This window comes from Clytia hemisphaerica, unplaced genomic scaffold (assembly GCF_902728285.1).
Source record: "Clytia hemisphaerica strain Z4C2 unplaced genomic scaffold, Clytia hemisphaerica genome assembly, whole genome shotgun sequence".
Taxonomy (NCBI): Eukaryota; Metazoa; Cnidaria; class Hydrozoa; order Leptothecata; family Clytiidae; genus Clytia; species Clytia hemisphaerica.
The window spans coordinates 219,693-238,798 of record NW_027103651.1 but is presented as its reverse complement, the minus strand read 5'-3'; the positions used below and the strand labels follow the sequence as shown (position 1 = coordinate 238,798).

General features: G+C 38.0%; 3 protein-coding genes across 3 annotated transcripts; 2 read left to right on the top strand and 1 right to left on the bottom strand.

Annotated features, from left to right (window-relative positions):
- Positions 1–411: 411 nt before the first annotated feature.
- Positions 412–1,080, bottom strand: LOC136803150 (uncharacterized). Its single transcript, XM_067059898.1, has 2 exons — positions 962–1,080; positions 412–802 (listed from the first exon to the last, which is right to left on the bottom strand). The coding sequence occupies exons 1-2, from the start codon at positions 1,058–1,060 to the stop codon at positions 500–502; spliced, it is 402 nt and encodes a 133-aa protein (XP_066915999.1). The 5' UTR covers positions 1,061–1,080; the 3' UTR covers positions 412–499.
- Positions 1,081–7,591: 6,511 nt separating this feature from the next.
- On the top strand, positions 7,592–13,474 carry LOC136803130 (uncharacterized). The gene has a single exon (XM_067059880.1). It carries the CDS (start codon positions 7,592–7,594, stop codon positions 13,472–13,474), a length of 5,883 nt encoding a protein of 1,960 aa, XP_066915981.1.
- A 1,963-nt stretch (positions 13,475–15,437) lies between these two features.
- On the top strand, positions 15,438–16,400 carry LOC136803128 (uncharacterized). The gene has a single exon (XM_067059879.1). The coding sequence runs from the start codon at positions 15,438–15,440 to the stop codon at positions 16,398–16,400; it is 963 nt and encodes a 320-aa protein (XP_066915980.1).
- The last annotated feature ends 2,706 nt before the right edge of the window (positions 16,401–19,106 follow it).

The following is a 19,106-nucleotide window of genomic DNA, read 5'->3' as shown; positions in this document are numbered from 1 at the left end:
AGAATGCAAATCTTTTTTATTGTGTGGCGATCAGCTGGAGAAGTCCACCTCCAATAAACTTGTTTGTGCACATTTGAAAAGTTGGCTTCTTTCATTAAAATTGCATCTACCCTATCACCACAATTGCGAGCAACTTGACCTGGGTAAAAGCCATCTTCAAACATACCCAGGATAAAATCATCTTTATTTAGCTTCTCGTTTGCTTGAAACCTTGTTGAAAGGATTTGCTCTATGTTATCATTGAATTCCTCTTGGTCTTGTCGAGGATTACTTTCATTAGCAATGGATGACTGTTGACTTTCATTCTCACCAATAGCCTTTAACTAATCCTCCATTGTTGCTACAGCTCGAAGACCAAGATCTTGGCTGTCCATCAGCAGTGAAATGTTTTCAATTTTTTGTTGATTGGAGATTTTTCTTTGCTGGAAAAGTGGACAGTCATTTTTGATTTTTGTCATTGTGAATTTCCGATACCGAATTTCTAGATCTAATACTTTGCTCAGCGCTTTCTCATCTTCAATTGTATCAACAATGTTTCGAAACTCTTCTTTTGAGGAAAGTGGTCACCATGATTGGATCTACATTGATTGACAACACGTAGGATGCGATTCATCGTAGTAATTGCAGCAATCTCAGCATTGGAGCAACCCTTCTTTCTCAGTGCATCTTGTCGTTCATCGAACCAATCTTGCATTTCTTTCAGGTATGCTGCTGATTGGCGATTTTCTTTGGATCTCCACTCGTAGTTATTGTCATTCGTCACAAAATCTTTCCCATATTTCAACACAAGATCGTCAGTGACCTGTAAAAGTGGATCATTTTTGAGTTAGCTATCACTTTCCTTGTTATTTTCTAACTAAACTTTCAAGCATTCAAAATTTAAATTTCAAGAATGGCCATGATGAACAATGATTTTAGACAGTTAATTTATATAAGAACCCTTTCACATTTTCACACCTACCTTTTCAAACCCTTGTGGACCAGATGTAGAAATGTAGCGATCTAGGTTTCCAAAATAGTTCTCCACAGATTTGGAGTGGGTAGCATCTGGGTCGTCCATCACTTCAGGAGGAATATTCTTTGAGAATATTGTGTTCATCACTGTCAACTTCGTCACCAAAGCCATAAACATTTCCACGCTGACGCTTTAAAGTGGCTGCCATGTGAAGTAGCATATCCTTGATGCTCTTATCCATGATCTCTTTATTGTAGCTTTCAGCGTAATGCTGTAGGGATTTCATGACATCAAAACCATATGGAGAAGTATGTGGGTCGAATGGATGTTGCCAAAAGGATGCCAAGGATTTGATAACTGGCTCTTCAAAAACTATCAGTGAAGAATTGAAATTTTGCATCTCATCATGAAGCTTTGGTAGAATTTCAAGTAATTGGCGTTGGGTAACCTTGAAATCAAGAAGCATAGGGAGCCGTGATGTGGAATCCTATCAAAGCAACAGTTGCCCATTGAAAAACGCAGACGTCCATCAGACCAACAACAGTGTGAAGATAACAGGACAAGATGTTTCTAACATCATCGAATTCTTCCAGCCACTGCAACCAAATATCAGTAAGATATACCCCACCAGCGCACCGCTCCTCAAACTCCCCAAAACGATTTGCGTAAATCATGTGACCAACATTTCTAATACCATGCTTCTCACAGAATGCAGTGAAATCTGAGTATCTGAAGACAAGAAGTTACACGATAATACGCCATTCAATAACAGACATGCTTAAATATCACTAGCACTTATTGCTTTAAGCACAGGAAAAAATTTTCGATTTCCAAGGTTGGAAATTCAATATTTTTGGGTTGGAAATTTTGGTTTTATAATTGAAGGTTGGAAATTTGAGCGATTACCTTAAGCTGATTTGGAAAACGTAAATTACCCATAGGTTTTGTAGAATAAACCAATGCCCTTGAAAAATCAAGTGAAAAAAAACCATGTAGAAATGACAATTTTCCAAGGCTGGTTGGAAAACATGAATTTTTGGGTGGGAAATTTTTATTTTCCAAACAGTTTGGGAATTGAAAAAAAAGGTCAAACATCGATGTGAAAATACATATTTTAGTAAATTTGATACCTCAAGTTGAAAAACTAGACTTTTTGGGTCGGAAATTTGTGTTTCTCCCAAACAGTTTGGAAAACGTTAAAAATCCATGTGGAAATTACATTTTTCTAAGATTGAGACCCTTTCTTGGAAAACTAGACTTTTTGGGTTGGAAATTTGTATTTCTCCAAACAGTTTGGAAAACGTTAAAAATCCATGTGGAAATTACATCTTTCTAAGATTGAGATCCTTTCTTGGAAAACTAGACTTTTTGGGTTGGAAATTTGTGTTTCTCCAAACAGTTTGGAAAACGTTAAAAATCCATGTGGAAATTACATTTTTGTGAAATTGAAACTCTTTCGATTGGAAAACTAGACTTTTTGGGTTGGAAATTTGTGTTTCTCCAAACAGTTTGGAAAACGTTAAAAATCCATGTGGAAATTACATTTTTGTGAAATTGAAACTCTTTCGATTGGAAAACTAGACTTTTTGGGTTGGAAATTTGTGTTTCTCCAAACAGTTTGGAAAAACGTTAAAAATCCATGTGGAAATTACATTTTTGTGAAATTGAAACTCTTTCGATTGGAAAACTAGACTTTTTGGGTTGGAAATTTGTGTTTCTCCAAACAGTTTGGAAAACATTAAAAATCCATGTGGAAATTACGTTTTTCTAAGATTGAGATCCTTTCTTGGAAAACTAGACTTTTTGGGTTGGAAATTTGTGTTTCTTCAAACAGTTTGGAAAACGTTAAAAATCCATGTGGAAATTACATTTTTGTGAAATTGAAACTCTTTCGATTGGAAAACTAGACTTTTTGGGTTGGAAATTTGTGTTTCTCCAAACAGTTTGGAAAAACGTTAAAAATCCATGTGGAAATTACATTTTTGTGAAATTGAAACTCTTTCGATTGGAAAACTAGACTTTTTGGGTTGGAAATTTGTGTTTCTCCAAACAGTTTGGAAAACGTTAAAAATCCATGTGGAAATTACATTTTTTGTGAAATTGAAACTCTTTCGATTGGAAAACTAGACTTTTTGGGTTGGAAATTTGTGTTTCTCCAAACAGTTTGGAAAACATTAAAAATCCATGTGGAAATTACGTTTTTCTAAGATTGAGATCCTTTCTTGGAAAACTAGACTTTTTGGGTTGGAAATTTGTGTTTCTTCAAACAGTTTGGAAAACGTTAAAAATCCATGTGGAAATTACATTTTTGTGAAATTGAAACTCTTTCGATTGGAAAACTAGACTTTTTGGGTTGGAAATTTGTGTTTCTCCAAACAGTTTGGAAAAACGTTAAAAATCCATGTGGAAATTACATTTTTGTGAAATTGAAACTCTTTCGATTGGAAAACTAGACTTTTTGGGTTGGAAATTTGTGTTTCTCCAAACAGTTTGGAAAACGTTAAAAATCCATGTGGAAATTACATTTTTGTGAAATTGAAACTCTTTCGATTGGAAAACTAGACTTTTTGGGTTGGAAATTTGTGTTTCTCCAAACAGTTTGGAAAACATTAAAAATCCATGTGGAAATTACGTTTTTCTAAGATTGAGATCCTTTCTTGGAAAACTAGACTTTTTGGGTTGGAAATTTGTGTTTCTTCAAACAGTTTGGAAAACGTTAAAAATCCATGTGGAAATTACATTTTTGTGAAATTGAAACTCTTTCGATTGGAAAACTAGACTTTTGGGTTGGAAATTTGTGTTTCTCCAAACAGTTTGGAAAAACGTTAAAAATCCATGTGGAAATTACATTTTTGTGAAATTGAAACTCTTTCGATTGGAAAACTAGACTTTTTGGGTTGGAAATTTGTGTTTCTCCAAACAGTTTGGAAAACATTAAAAATCCATGTGGAAATTACGTTTTTCTAACCATTTTCTGCGCATGTCCTTGGGAAAACCACAAGCGATTTTTCGCTCAAAACTGTTTTGATGTATAGCTAACCTAGATATTAGGCTATAATGTGAGCAGTCAAGCTGTAAGTTTCCGTCAGGTGAGGCGTCTCTTCGGAGCGGCCTCGGTCAATCGCAGTGAGTTCGCACAGTGAAGCACATATTAGTAGGGTACTTGTGTCATAGTTTCAAATAGTGCCCTGCTGAGCTGTGTGAGTGATCCAAGATCAACCACGTATCTGTGCGAACATTAACGAGAGATTGACCGGGAGCCATCGAGCCTAGGCTAGCGAGTGACTGTTCACAAAAACAAAAACCTTGTTTAAGATCTCTTTTCCACATCTCTGCCATCACTTTTCGGATTTTGGCTTTTTTCAACCTGAATTTTCGAAATTTCCAACCTTGTTTAGCTTGGATTTTGGCTTTTTTCCAACTGAATTTACAAAAATTCCCACCTTGTATTTCGGCTTTTTTCAACCTAGATTTTCGAAACTTCCAAACTTGTTTGGTTTGGATTTTGGCTTTTTTCCACCTGGATTTTTGAAAATTCCAACCTTGTTAAATTTGGATTTTGGCTTTTTTCCAACTGAATTTAAAGAAATTCCAACCTTGTTAAATTTGGATTTTGGCTTTTTTCAACCTGGATTTACGAAAATTCCAAGCCATGGAAAATGCAAGATTTCCAACCTTGGAGAATGTCCCACATTTTCAGGTTGGATTTTCCATTGGATTTTATCTTTTTTCCAACTAAGAAAACTTGAAATTTCCAACCTTGGAAATCGAAAATTTTTTCCTGTGAAGCTTAGCAAAGGATAACTGATAACTCATTAATTATCAAACATTCAAACTCGTACTTGACAAAGTTTCTAAAAATCATCAATCATCGACTTAAATCGAATAAATTTATCAAATTCATATAAATTATCAAACATTGTATGTCTTACCTGTTCCACATTCGACCATGCCAACGTATTGATGTAAGACGCATCCATATATCCAGAATTTGTACCACAATCACCTTATCATTAATATTCATCTCGAAGCCGGTTGTTTCGGGGAACATTTTTTCTTCCAATATGGCCTTGATAAACTTCGAAGGTAGTCTCGATTGATTCTGGGATGGCAAGGACATAATGGAGAACACAAAACAATTTCCCAGGTATCCAGGAGCTACCAATCAGCTTGCTAATCTCCAATGCAAGGAACTTGTTTACTTTACATAAATCGGAAACCATTGTTTTGATTGACTCCCATATTGCTGATAGATCCTTATTTGATGCCACTATCAATCAGCAGCATGTGAACGATAACTCCTGCCCAGGTGGCACGATCTCCCTTTCCAATCCTTTGGGCTTTCAATGCTCTGATTTTACCTTTGACTTTTACAACAATGGCAGATATTTCTCCCACTTTATTTCTCGAGGTTCCATCTGGAATAATGAACCCACTATGCTTGACTAACTCTTCCCCAATGCATTTCTCAACATAAACAGCAATTCAATTAAATGATGATTTCGTCTCACAGTGCACAACTCAGGAAAGATATTTGCAGAGTTTTCTTTGTAGATTGCCTGCTTCTTTTCGATTTCTTGCGATAAGAATTTATGTAACTTTGATTTTGCTTCATTGTCCAAGTTTTCATTTTCATCTGAAGAAATCTCTTCTGCAACTTGGATCTCAGCTTGTAAATCCTGGTCATCATTGTAAGTGTTACTAATCAAGTTACTTGATAGCTTCTTGACTTTCCTTTTCATGTTGACATAGTCTTTATCATAGAGGTAAATATCTTGATTGACTATGAACCTCGGTGTCCCAAATGTACCCACATTTGATGGCTTCAGCTGCACTCAATCATTCAGCCATGATCAATGATAGTGCTTTAAGGTACCTTGGTTCTATGATGTGTATATTGTTTGGTATTCCGACTATTGTCTGTAATGACAAGTCATCTACTTGTACCGATTTTTCACAAGATATGACAGGGTAGGAGAACTTTTTATTTTTCTTTCTTGTTTCAATAATTGATGATGTCTGACCAGTATGACCTACAAGAGGAGACTCGTAATCAAAGTCAACTGTCTTATTATTATCTGTTACATCATCAGAATCATTATCAGTTTCAAAAGCACTTTCTCTGACATCTAAACCCCTTGCCATCATTTCTCTTGCATATTGTTGGGCCTCCTTCTGTAAGCGTTGGACCTCAGATGCATTGTACTCATTAGTCACCTTCCTTATTTGCATAATGAGAGAGCGGGGTCCACATTGGTCTTCATAAAACTGGCTATCAAAGGCTCCTCCAGCCTTAACAACTTTTAGAATGCTGCCTTTGTTCAATACGTCAAACAGTTTGTTACCATATTCAATATCCCAAGGACTGTGCATATTTAAATGATGATCTGGGTTCGATCTTGTTGATTTAGGAGTATTCTGGGTCGACTTTGGTGCAATCTGGCTAGGAGACGGTGTTCTATGGGTCAATGCTGGTGATGTACATGTCAAGGTTGATTTATTCAAAGTTATTGGAGTAAGAGGAGAAGATCGTCTGCAACTTTTTCGAGTAGGTTCTGGTGGCAGTGGTGTTGATCGGCGTTTTCTATGATTCTTGTTTCCACTTTTCTTCAGGTATTTCACATAGATTTTATCTAGCTGCTCATACATTTGAGTGATACGAAGCACACTGCGGGGACAACAATCAGCCTTTTTCCATAAATCGAATATGATTCTTGACATATCTCTGATTCTGAGGTTCCTTTGATGGTAGCCTTTCCTCGACAGGACATATTTTAAAACCTCGTTGTTTGTTGGCAAAGCATCTTTTGCAAATACAAATTCAGTTTCCAGCTCGAATTCTTCAAATATAGGCATCCTGTAAATAGATGGTGTAACTGCCGAGGCACGGCAGCGAAACCTGGCTGCTCTCGTGCTTGGTTTACGTCATCTTTTGGTCTTTTTGTTTCGTGTCTCTTTTGTCTCGTTTTCTGTTGCTCTTGGTTTCCTTTGTTTTTGTGTCATTCATTTTGTCTTGAGAATTACGTTCCGTTTATTTTACGCATTTTCCTTTATTAAAGTAATTAATTTGTACATACGGTAATTATCTAGTAATTAATATAAAAACTAGAAGTTGTCAGTAGAAATCATTCATTCACATCTGAATACTGTAAGAGAGATGATGAATGATGAAGTGATATAGTTCACAAACGTTTTTGGTATTTTTGACACTTGAATGTGACTGCTGACGGCTTCTAGCCCCAAAACATTGTTAATTTAGTAAGTATATTTTATTTGTTTAGCATTAATATGTTAGATTTCAGTTTAGTTCATTTGTTTCTTTGAGTGCCTTTTTTCTGTTCTACAGTACCTGGGATTAGAGATTTTCTATAGTTTTGTACATTTTTCTAAAGTAGTTTTGTATTTTTTTGTTCTAGACTATCGTTTCAATATACCGTTTATCGGAGCGATTGAGTATCAATTTCCTGTCCTGAGATAAGTTTCTTCGGCACCAACAGTAAATTAACAATAACGGGGAAGGCCAGTACAATGTCAGAAAGTCGTGTCCGAAAATATACCACAAGAATGAAGGAGTTTAAAGAGAATGAACTCAAGAGCAACGAGCTCAAATGAAGGCGAGATAATACCATCAGGAAAATGTATAAAGTCATGCACAGTATCGATGAGTTAATATCTCAAGGTGGAAATGTGTCTGAGGGATTGGACCAAGGTCGTGAACTCGACAAAGTATACAGTGAACTCCTCAGTATCCATGAAGAAAGTGAAAATCTTCTCGAATTCGATGATTCCAAAGTAAGCGAAAGCAAGTTGGAAAGAGTCGAAAAGGATCTTGGCAAGCATAAGGCCAAATTCGAACATTGGGTAAAAGGAGTTGATGCGCATCACATAGTCATCCAATCCACTGAAGGCGAGAAATCCACAAACAAATTACCATCTACAAATGAAAGCAAGCCTGCGAATCCAACACCATCTATATGTAATTCAGCAGGCAGAAAATCAACCAAATCATCAAGGTCCAGCAAGTCATCAAAAACCAAGTCATCTAAGAGTTCCCATTCGAGCAAAGCTTCTAGTCTAATGTTGAAAGAAATGGCTAGAATTGCTGAACTTAAAGTTGAAGAAGAATTTTTATTACAAAAGCAAGAAAAAGATCGTGAACTTAGAGAAATTGAAGAAGCTCACAACAAAATGAAACTTCAATTGGAAATTAAGAAATCTGAGGCAAGAATGTCAGTTTACCAACAAAACCAAGATGAAGAAGGCAAGCTTAGCGAGTTCGACGAAATTACCAATAAGCTGCCAGTCGACGAATCGTACACTATGAACTACATAGAAAGGTTGCAATCATCCATACAACCAGACGAAAAGTGTAGCGTCAACAAGGCAACTAAAAACATTAATGATAATGATCAAGTTAATTTACAATCCAGCGATCAAAGCAAAAGTCATCATCACAGATTCAAATCAGTTGACGAGCCTTTCAAAGACAAAGTCAAAGAAGCGGGACCATCAGTCAAATTCCAAGTTGTAGAGGCAAGTCATACAGAGGAAATGACAAAGTTGGTAAAACTAGCCAGAGCACCTGCAGTTAAAATTGACTCTTTTAATGGAAATCCAGTCGATTTTCCATACTTCATAGCGAATTTTACTCAAGCAGTTGACGAAAACGTTCCAGACGAACGAGGCAAGTTAACCAGGCTGATTGATTGCACCACAGGCGAACCTCATGAGTTGGTCAAGTCGTGTGTTTACCTAGACGACAAAGATTGTTATCAACAAGCAAAGGAGTTATTGAAGAAGAAGTATGGCAGTCCACATACGATAGCAAGTGAATACAGAAAACAGTTAGTGTTATGGCCAAAGCTAAAGGCTAATGACACACAAGCATTCGACAGATTCGAAAACTATTTGATCAAGTATCAAGCTTCGATGCGAGCAATTGGCAAGAACAGTCAGTGCAACTTAGAACTGATTCAACTACTTCAAAGCAAGATGCCACCATTCCTACAAGAGAGATGGAACAGAAAAGTCTATCAGTCCAGAAGGCAAGATAAAGAGGCAGAGCTGGAAGATTTTATCAGCTTTGTATCAGAAGAAACGGTAGTCATGAGTGATCCTTTCTTCTCGAGAGGAGCAATCAATGAGATGTTGAACAGAGCACCATCAGATTCGAACAAACCGAGACCTCCAAAGTCATTTCGAACCGGTGTTGACGAGAAATTGTGCTTATGCTGCAAGAAGTCATCACACGATCTTGAGAAGTGTCAACTGTACCTTGCACTAGACCTGCCGTCTAGAAGAAAGTTCATCTACAAGTGGAGATTGTGCTTCTGCTGTCTTAATCGAACATCAGATTCTCATCGAGCCAAGACCTGCCCAAAGAAACGCAAATGTCAGGTCTGCAAACGAAATCATCCAACCACTCTTCATGATCCAAGCTACCAACCAAGGACAACAACTCATCCACCAGCAACTACCCCACCAGCAACTACCCCACCAGCAACTACGAATCCATCACCAACTTCAGAAACTACGACCACGACACTGACCACTTGTTCGACAGGTGTCAACGAATTAGCTACCCTTTGCATCGTTGCAGTGAAGGTCCATCATACCAGCAATCCAAACATCTACGTCGAAACACTTGCTTTACTTGACAACGGCTCACAAGCTACCTTCGTAACCGACGACGTCCTTTCCAACCTAGATGCGCCATCCACCGATACTAACCTTGAAATCAACACTGTATCTGGAACCACAACCGAGAGAAGCTCTATAATCAATGGTCTCTGCGTTTGTGCCACTGATCAACCTATACCCTTGTCAATCAAGCTTCCGAAAGTGTACAGCCGATCAACACTACCTTCAGACGAGGCTGATATTCCTACACCCGCTCAGCTACAACCATGGCCTTACCTCAACCAAATCGCCAGTCACTTACCTAAAATCAGAGGAAAAGTTGGCTTACTCATTGGGTCAAACTGTCCCAAAGCTCTTGAACCAATGGAAATCGTTCATAGTCGAGACAATGGTCCATTTGCTTTCAGATCACGACTTGGTTGGTGCATCACTGGTCAAGTCAAGTCAAATTCATCAAGCACGTCTTGTCATCGAATTCAAGTTCAAGATCGAACCGATCAATACTTTCAAGTCAGAGAGTCATTTAAAGATTTGTCGTTAAAGGAAATGATCATCAAGGCATCCACCTTAGACTTCCACGAATCCAGCCAGCTTATATCCCTGTCTCAAGACGACAAACGCTTTCTCGAAATCATGAAGGACATCAAATACAAGGATGGACACTACTACTTACCACTTCCACTGAGAGATCCACACAAGATAATACCCAACAATCGATCGCAATGTCTTCAACGAGCAGCATGGTTAAAACAGCGACTTCTAAAGAACGATCGAATGTTCAACGATTACAAGGCCTTTATGCAAACAAACATCGAAAAAGGCTACGTCAAACTTGCTTCAAATTCACCAACACCAAACAAGACGTGGTACATCCCTCACCATGGCGTATACCACCCGCGCAAACCAGACAAAATCCGCGTCGTATTCGATTGCACAGCGAAATATCAAGGATACTGTCTCAACCAAGAACTGATCCAAGGACCAGACCTCACCAATCAACTCATCGGAGTGCTGTTAAGATTTCGACAATATCCAGTGGCAGTCATGGCAGACATCGAATCAATGTTCTACCAAGTACGAGTACCAGAAGAATTTCACGACAACCTTAGATTCATTTGGTGGCCAGATGGCGATCTATCGAAGGAGCCCGTCGACTACCAAATGTGTGTTCATCTATTTGGCGCCACATCGTCACCTAGCTGTGCCAACTACGCGTTACGACAGACAGCTGACGCCAACAAAGAAACGTACGGTGACGAAGCATCCAAGTCGTTATATCGAAACTTCTATGTCGACGATCTTCTTAAGTCGTATTCAAATGTATCAACCGCCATCCAAACAACTTCTGACATAACGAAAATGTGTCATTCGGGAGGCTTCAGACTAACCAAATTCATGTCAAACGAACGAGAATTCCTTGCAACCATTCCAGACCAAGAAAAAGCCAAATCCCTGAAAGACCTCGATATGTCTCGTACACAACTTCCATCCGATCGTGCGTTAGGAATGAAATGGTGTCCAGAGAACGATATCTTTACCTACCAGCTTTCAACCAAAGAGAAACCACTGACACGAAGAGGATTGTTATCGTCCATCAGCTCTGTTTACGATCCATTAGGACTTGCATCGCCATATCTTCTCGAAGGCAAAAAGCTTCTCCAACTCATCTGTTCCGAACGATGTGGATGGGATGAACCGTTAAGCTCCGATCAATCATCAAGATGGATCAAATGGAGGAAGGAACTCGTAATGCTTGAACAACTTCAAATCGACCGATGCTTTCGTCCCAAGGAATTCAAAGACGTTGTATCAACTTCGCTTCATCACTTTTCTGATGCATCTGCAGACGCTTACGGTCAAGTATCCTACCTTCGTTTTAAAAGCAGCCAAGACGAAATCATCTGCAAGCTCGTCATTTCAAAATCAAGAGTAGCACCAAGAAAGCGACCAACTATCCCACGTCTCGAATTGACAGCCGGAGTTATATCAGTCAAGGTATCCTTGTCACTCAACAACGAGCTTGATTTGGAAATCGACAAGAACCACTATTGGACAGATTCTCAAGTCGTTTTGAGTTATCTACTGAACGAAGTCAAACGATTCCATCTATACGTAACCAACCGTGTTCAATTCATTCGTGAACACACCACAATCGATCAATGGAAGTACGTACCATCGAAAGAAAATCCAGCTGATGATACATCGCGTGGTCTCAACCTATCGACCACTAACAAGAATCAACGTTGGCTAAAGGGACCAGTATTCCTTTATCGTGACGAATCGAAATGGCCAACTCAACCCAAGAAGTTGTCAATCGGTGAAGACGATCGAGAAGTAAAACACGTCAAAGTCAACACAATCAAGGTAACTTACGACGCAATCGCCATCTTGGAAATCCGAATCAGTAGTTGGATCAAGATGAAAAGAGTCATCGCTCGAATGCTTCAATGGTTGGTTAGGTATCGCCGAAAACTCGACGTTTTGATCATTCAAAGTGCAGAAACGGTCATTTTCCAATCGATTCAAAGGAGAGCTTTCGCCAATGACATCAACAACCTAACGACAAAGAAACCCATCAAACGACATGGATCACTATGGCGACTTTCACCCTTTCTCGACTCAAACAGCTTGATTCGTGTCGGGGGAAGGATATCTCACTCGAACGTACCAGAGGAACTCAAACACCCAATCATCCTACCAAAGGAATCAAACGTCACCAAGATGATCGTTCGAGCAGCCCATCAACAGATGCAACACGGAGGAAGAAATGCAACATTAAGTCGATTGAGAGATCAAGGTTTTTGGGTTATCAACGGCAACTCGTTAGTGCGACACATAATTTCGAAGTGTGTCTCGTGTCGTCGTCTCCGTGGAGCTCCGTCAACTCAGAAAATGGCCGATCTTCCAGAGGATCGAACGACTGAAACAGCACCTTTCACCTACGTTGGAACGGACTTATTCGGTCCGTTTATGATCAAAGAACGACGAAGTCTTCTCAAACGATACGGTATCATCTTCACGTGTATGAGCAGTCGTGCAGTTCATCTTGAGTGTGTATCCACGATGGATACAGACTCGTTCATCCAATGCTTGAGACGATTCATCGGCAGAAGAGGCAACATCCGTTTACTACGATGCGACAACGGCACCAATTTCGTTGGTGCAAGGAATGAGCTTGCCAAGGCTCTTCAAGAGATGGATGAACAAGCCATTACTAATTTTCTTTTGAGTTTAGGTGCTGACTTCATCTCTTGGAAGCACAACACACCTACAGCAAGCAATCACGGGGGTGTGTGGGAGAGGATGATCAGAACAACACGAGCAATTCTATCTTCACTGATGATGACACATGGTGAATCACTCAATGACGAATCATTCCGTACACTGTTGGTAGAAGTCGAAGCTACAATCAATTCACGCCCGCTGACAGTTGAATGTATCAACGATCCAACTAGTCTAACGCCGATATCACCATCCAACATCTTGACGATGAAATCCAGCGTGGTAATGCCTCCTCCTGGTCACTTTGTCAAAGAAGACGTGTTCTGCAGACGACGATGGAGACGCGTACAACACATCGCAAACGAATTTTGGTCCAGGTGGCGTAAAGAGTATCTAACAAATTTACAAGCTCGATCAAAATGGTGCAATGCCAGACGAGATCTAACAATTGGTGATGTAGTTCTTATGAAAGAGGACACCAACAGAAACTGTTGGAAACTCGCTCTTGTTCAAAAATTACACAAGAGTCAAGATGGTCACGTTAGATCTGTTCAAATCAAACAAGGGTCAAATACATATGATAGACCCACAAATAAACTTGTTCTTCTTGTTGAAAATGATGTCAAAATTTTGAAATCAAGTGAATGTACTGAATAAACTTGATACTGAAATTTGGTTTGAAAGTTAAATGAATGGTCAATGGTTATGGAATTCCCATACGAGGAGCCTAACTTTATTTTAGTATTTATTAAAAAAAAAAAAAAAATTTTTTTGAGTGCATTTTTGTCAAGATGTGTAAACCATCTTGAGGGGAGCCAGATGTAACTGCCGAGGCACGGCAGCGAAACCTGGCTGCTCTCGTGCTTGGTTTACGTCATCTTTTGGTCTTTTTGTTTCGTGTCTCTTTTGTCTCGTTTTCTGTTGCTCTTGGTTTCCTTTGTTTTTGTGTCATTCATTTTGTCTTGAGAATTACGTTCCGTTTATTTTACGCATTTTCCTTTATTAAAGTAATTAATTTGTACATACGGTAATTATCTAGTAATTAATATAAAAACTAGAAGTTGTCAGTAGAAATCATTCATTCACATCTGAATACTGTAAGAGAGATGATGAATGATGAAGTGATATAGTTCACAAACGTTTTTGGTATTTTTGACACTTGAATGTGACTGCTGACGGCTTCTAGCCCCAAAACATTGTTAATTTAGTAAGTATATTTTATTTGTTTAGCATTAATATGTTAGATTTCAGTTTAGTTCATTTGTTTCTTTGAGTGCCTTTTTTCTGTTCTACAGTACCTGGGATTAGAGATTTTCTATAGTTTTGTACATTTTTCTAAAGTAGTTTTGTATTTTTTTGTTCTAGACTATCGTTTCAATATACCGTTTATCGGAGCGATTGAGTATCAATTTCCTGTCCTGAGATAAGTTTCTTCGGCACCAACAGATGGGAAGTTTTACTTTCAAACCTTATCAATATATAATGTTAATGACAATGGAACAAAGGTATCTGACAAGATAGAGCTTTTTATACTAATTGATTTTTGAAAAATAAACAATTTTATGATATAGAACTTGCTTGCTGCACTGGAAAAATCAGAAAACACAAAGAATTAGTGTATGAGTGATCATAACCTTTCGAGATGTAGAAAATCAACCTCATCCTAAAATATACATGATAATTACTTAAACTGGAAAAGAAACTAATTGAACTAATTGTTGAGCTGGAAGGGGATTGAACCGTCAAATTCTCACTATTACGCAGCTAACGCCACCATGTTTTTTTTATGTTTATAGTTTTTGCTGACGAGCCATTTTTCAAACCTTTATTTTTATTTTTATTTTCGTATTCTTCGTCACGGATAGTCACGTGACTTCGAAAATTGCTCTCGCTGTAAAAGTCTACCATTCTGACTCGGGTGAAAACATTGTATATCGTTCAAGCCTGTCCAAGCAGTTTTGACCTGAAATTGTGTGGAACTGACTATCTCAAGATGCCAAAAAACTGTTGTGTTACTTATTGTTATAACAATAATTTGAAAAATCCAGATAAGAGCTACTATCAGATACCAACTGATCCTTCGAAGAGAGGAAGATGGTTGAGAGCAATCAATCGTGTTGCAACAACACCTGATGGTAGAGTGATTCCTGGAAAATTATGATCGCCTAATTCTGTCTGGACTTATGTTTGTTCTGACCATTTTATCAAAGGTAAGTGATGCTCTGGTCCAAAAGACTCCAAACGAAATCATTGGGGTACAAAATTAGGATGTGTGGGAGTGTTTATATGAGTCATTTCCCTGTATATATCTCATTTCACATTGTTTGTGACTTGTTGTGATTGTATGCCTGCTCTCCATGGTGTAGATATTTTTATGTAGCTACTATAGCTGTAGCATACGTATTATTTAGTGATAAATCATAAATATTTTTGATTTTTTAAGAGGGAAGTGTGTGTCGAGACAAGGTAAAGGTGAAAATAATTATCCTTTCATCCTTTTCATCTATCACAGAAAGCTCACTTTACCACTTTTTGTTTCAGTAATGACAAGAAGAACTTGTCATAGTGTTCCTGACTGAGCCACTTTTATGCTTTAACTCTTTAATTTTTGGATCTAGAAATGTCACGAAGGTCACGACTTCAAAGCCCTGATTTCCAACCAACATCTCCGATCCAAATGCCAAATCAAAGTCAAGCTGTTCCAAATATCAACGAGGAAAATGAAGGAATAAGTGATGACATCATAATGCCTGATGAAAATGAAGCTAAATGTGATCATTCCAGCCATAAAAATGATTTACATTCTGAAGAGCTAAAACGAATTTATGAGGAGATGGACAATTTGCGTTTGCAAAGGGATCAATTGAAAAAAGAGAATGAAGAATTGAAACATTCAATGGCATCTTCTGGATTGAGATATCAGGCTATTAATAATGATGAGGCAAAATGCTTACTGTTAACAGGATTGAAACCAAAGGTCTTAAAATCTGTAATTGAGTATTTGAAGAAGGCTCGCAGCCCTTCCCAGAAACCACCAAAACATTCAATGGAGGACCAAATTTTGCTTACCATAATTAAATTGAAGCACAATCTTGTTTTTGAACTACTGGCTCTGATCTTTGGTGTTTCCCTGACAACGACCATAGACTATTTCTGGAGTTGGATTGATATTATGTACATTAATTTGAAACGCCTCATTAAAATGCAAGATAGAGACAAGATTTTTCGAACCATACCGGAACATTTCAAGTGTAAATTCCCAAGGTTGACGTCTATAATTGATTGCTTTGAGGTATTTGTTGAAGCCCCTAGCTCCCTTATAGCAAGAGCCCAATTCTACTCACAGTACAAGAAACATACAACCATCAAAGTTTTTATTTCGTGTACACCCCTTGGTGCGAAAAATTTTGTATCTCAGTACTATGGTGGTAGAGCTTCTGATGTACAAGTTGTGAAGGAATCTGGCTTCTATTCTAAGTTTCACATGCCTGGTGACCAAATATTGGCAGATCGTGTACCTTTATTGAGGAATTTGCTGCCGGAAGCTCTAAGGGAAAAATTCAACTTTCAGCTAAAGAAGTAGAAGTTTCCCACAAGAATCGGTGAGGATTCACATTGAAAGGGTAATCGGGCTCCGGGGGGGGGGGGGGGTATTTAGGCAAAAATGGATGATGGGTATGTGCGGACGGTAAGGGTCGGTTTTTTCACCTTTCAAAGTCTCTCTTAGGGTCGGAAAAATCAGAAAGTTTTAAATTAGTCTCTCTAAGGGTCGGAAAATTCAGGATTTTTAGGAAATTGTTTTGATTTCCAGAGAAAAAATTGTAATAAAGTCTTTCTAAGGGTATGACTTTTTTTCAAAAATCGGAAAAAAAAATTAAAAAGTCTCTCTAAGGGTCACTTTTTCAGCAAAATTCTTTCTCTCTAAGGGTCGGTTTTCGGAGGTCCCGTCCGCACATGCCCCTCATTCGCCAACCCTAGTACCCCTCCCCCGGGATCGGGCTATTACGTAATAGATACACTATTTTGAAAGGAATAATTCTCTTAAGACTAATAAAAAGTATTAAAGATGAAAACAGCTCTTCGATAATTGCCAACTGTGACAAATTGGTTGTTGTATGCTCAGCCCTGACGAAGTTAAATGCAAGTATAGTATTCGATAAGGATAAACCACTACCAAATACTAAGCTACTAAAGTTTCTCTTCCTATCAAATGGTCGATGAATCAATAAAAAAAGTGCCTCGAATTTGAGCAGAATAGAAAATCAATTCTTGCTTTTTCTACACGGTTTTGCAAGTGTTTTTCTCCCAACACATTTGGGGTGGAAAAAATTGAAACAGATTTTGCAATTCATCATGTAATCTTCGTCATTTGAACAAAGGCTACATTTCTCACCATCCTCAGGTGTATCATCTGGGATAACTTCTAACTCTAGTTGTCGAGTCAAAAGTTCGTGTAGAATGATGCGCTGCCAAAACATGTCACTTTCTCCAAGGAATTCTAAGTTTTTATCAATACGTATAGTAAGATACTCTTTAGGGGTCCAAACAAAAAATCACAATAATTTGTATCGGTTGCCAACATTTCGAGTTGCATCTGGTAGTAATATTGATGATCTTGTTCTAAGTAATAAGTTCCAGTAGCTTCACAAAATTTCACATAGAAATTGTCATTGAGAATTTCTTGCTTCAATGAAAGATTTTCATTGTTACCTGTTGTGTACGGGCATTTGACTTCCACTGCCCCATATGAATAACAGGAACAATAAAACAATCCCCTGACTCGGGAAGCCGCAAACCATGGTAAAGGAAAATAGATTGACAAACCAAATGATTTCATATCGAAGTCACTATGGGTATAACAGTCCATGATTGGTTGGCAATCACCAACAATATAGTTTGGATTGCCTTGAGTTTCACAATATAAGGCTAATGCTTCGGATTCGTTATCTCGTCCCCAAACCAGAGGCCTTCTATTGATACGTTTTCTCTTATCTGAACAAATTCCTTTTATGACGTTTTTGTTGAAATTATCAGGCGTTGATTTACAAACTTTCTGAAAAGTTGATCCAGTTATTCTACCAGCTCTTTGCTGGTACCATGCAAAGCTTAATGATTGGTTACGTGTAGCTTCCTCAACATACACATAAAATTCTAATGGCACTGCCTTTAGGTCTGCCATTGTTTTTTCAACTAAAAGGTTATAATCATCAAGAGCTAAATATACGTTGTTTGAATTGTAAGTAAGTAAGTATTTATTTACCTTTTTAACACATCTGAAAATGATACAAGAGGCGGAATCAACAAAATAAAAAGGAAGGAGACCACCTTATAGCTGAGCTAATCAAAAAAAGATGCGGCCACCTAAGTGCCGAAAAAATTGAAGCAATAAAAAATAGAATAAATTTTTGCTTTCTTGGTTGGGGAGGGGGTGTGCTCAATATTCCCCAATACAGTGAGTGAAGGCACGAGATTTAATGAAATCATAATCAGATGAGCTCAAGGTTATATCAGGGTACGATCGCTGTAAACAATTCCATTGTGTTATGCAGGTCTTAGTAAATGATTTGTTACCAAAAGTTATAGTGTTAAAGGAAGGAACAAAAAGAAGTTTCACCATCAGCATCAAGCTGAATGAAGTTAAAAAATTGCAGGAGATCGAAAGGTAATCTGTTGTTCAAGAATTTGTGAACAAAAGAAATATTAAGGCATCTGACAAGGTCGAAGATTTTGAGAATTTTAAGATCTGAGAAAAGTGGAGAAGAAGGGCATTGAGAGTTATTAAAGGTCATGAGACGTAAGGCTTTCTTTTGAAGAATAAAGATAGGTTTTGATGTAGTATTATCAGTGAGACCCCATAGTTGGCAACCATATTGTAAATGAGAATGGAAAAGAGCATAGTAGATATTAACAATGGTTTTTGTTGAAACATAGTTCCTGAGCTTCGATATAATACCATTGGCTCGTGCATGTTTTGATGACAGAAAGGTGGTGGGTGCTTTCCAGTTGAGGTGAGAGTCAATCAATATACCTAGATATTTGATATGAGAGCTATGAAAGATTTTTTTACCTCCGATTTTAAGGAAAGGATTGAAAACAAGAGTTTTACGATGGTGTCTAAAAATTAAAAATTCTGTTTTCCCAGCATTAAGGGAACTTTTGTTGGCTTTCAACCAGGTTTGGAGGGATTTGAGGTCACGATTGACTCTGTTGCATGAAGAAAGAAGATCAGGATTAAAATGCAAGAGGTGAGTATCATCAGCAAAATGGAAAGTTTCACTTGAAAAAATGG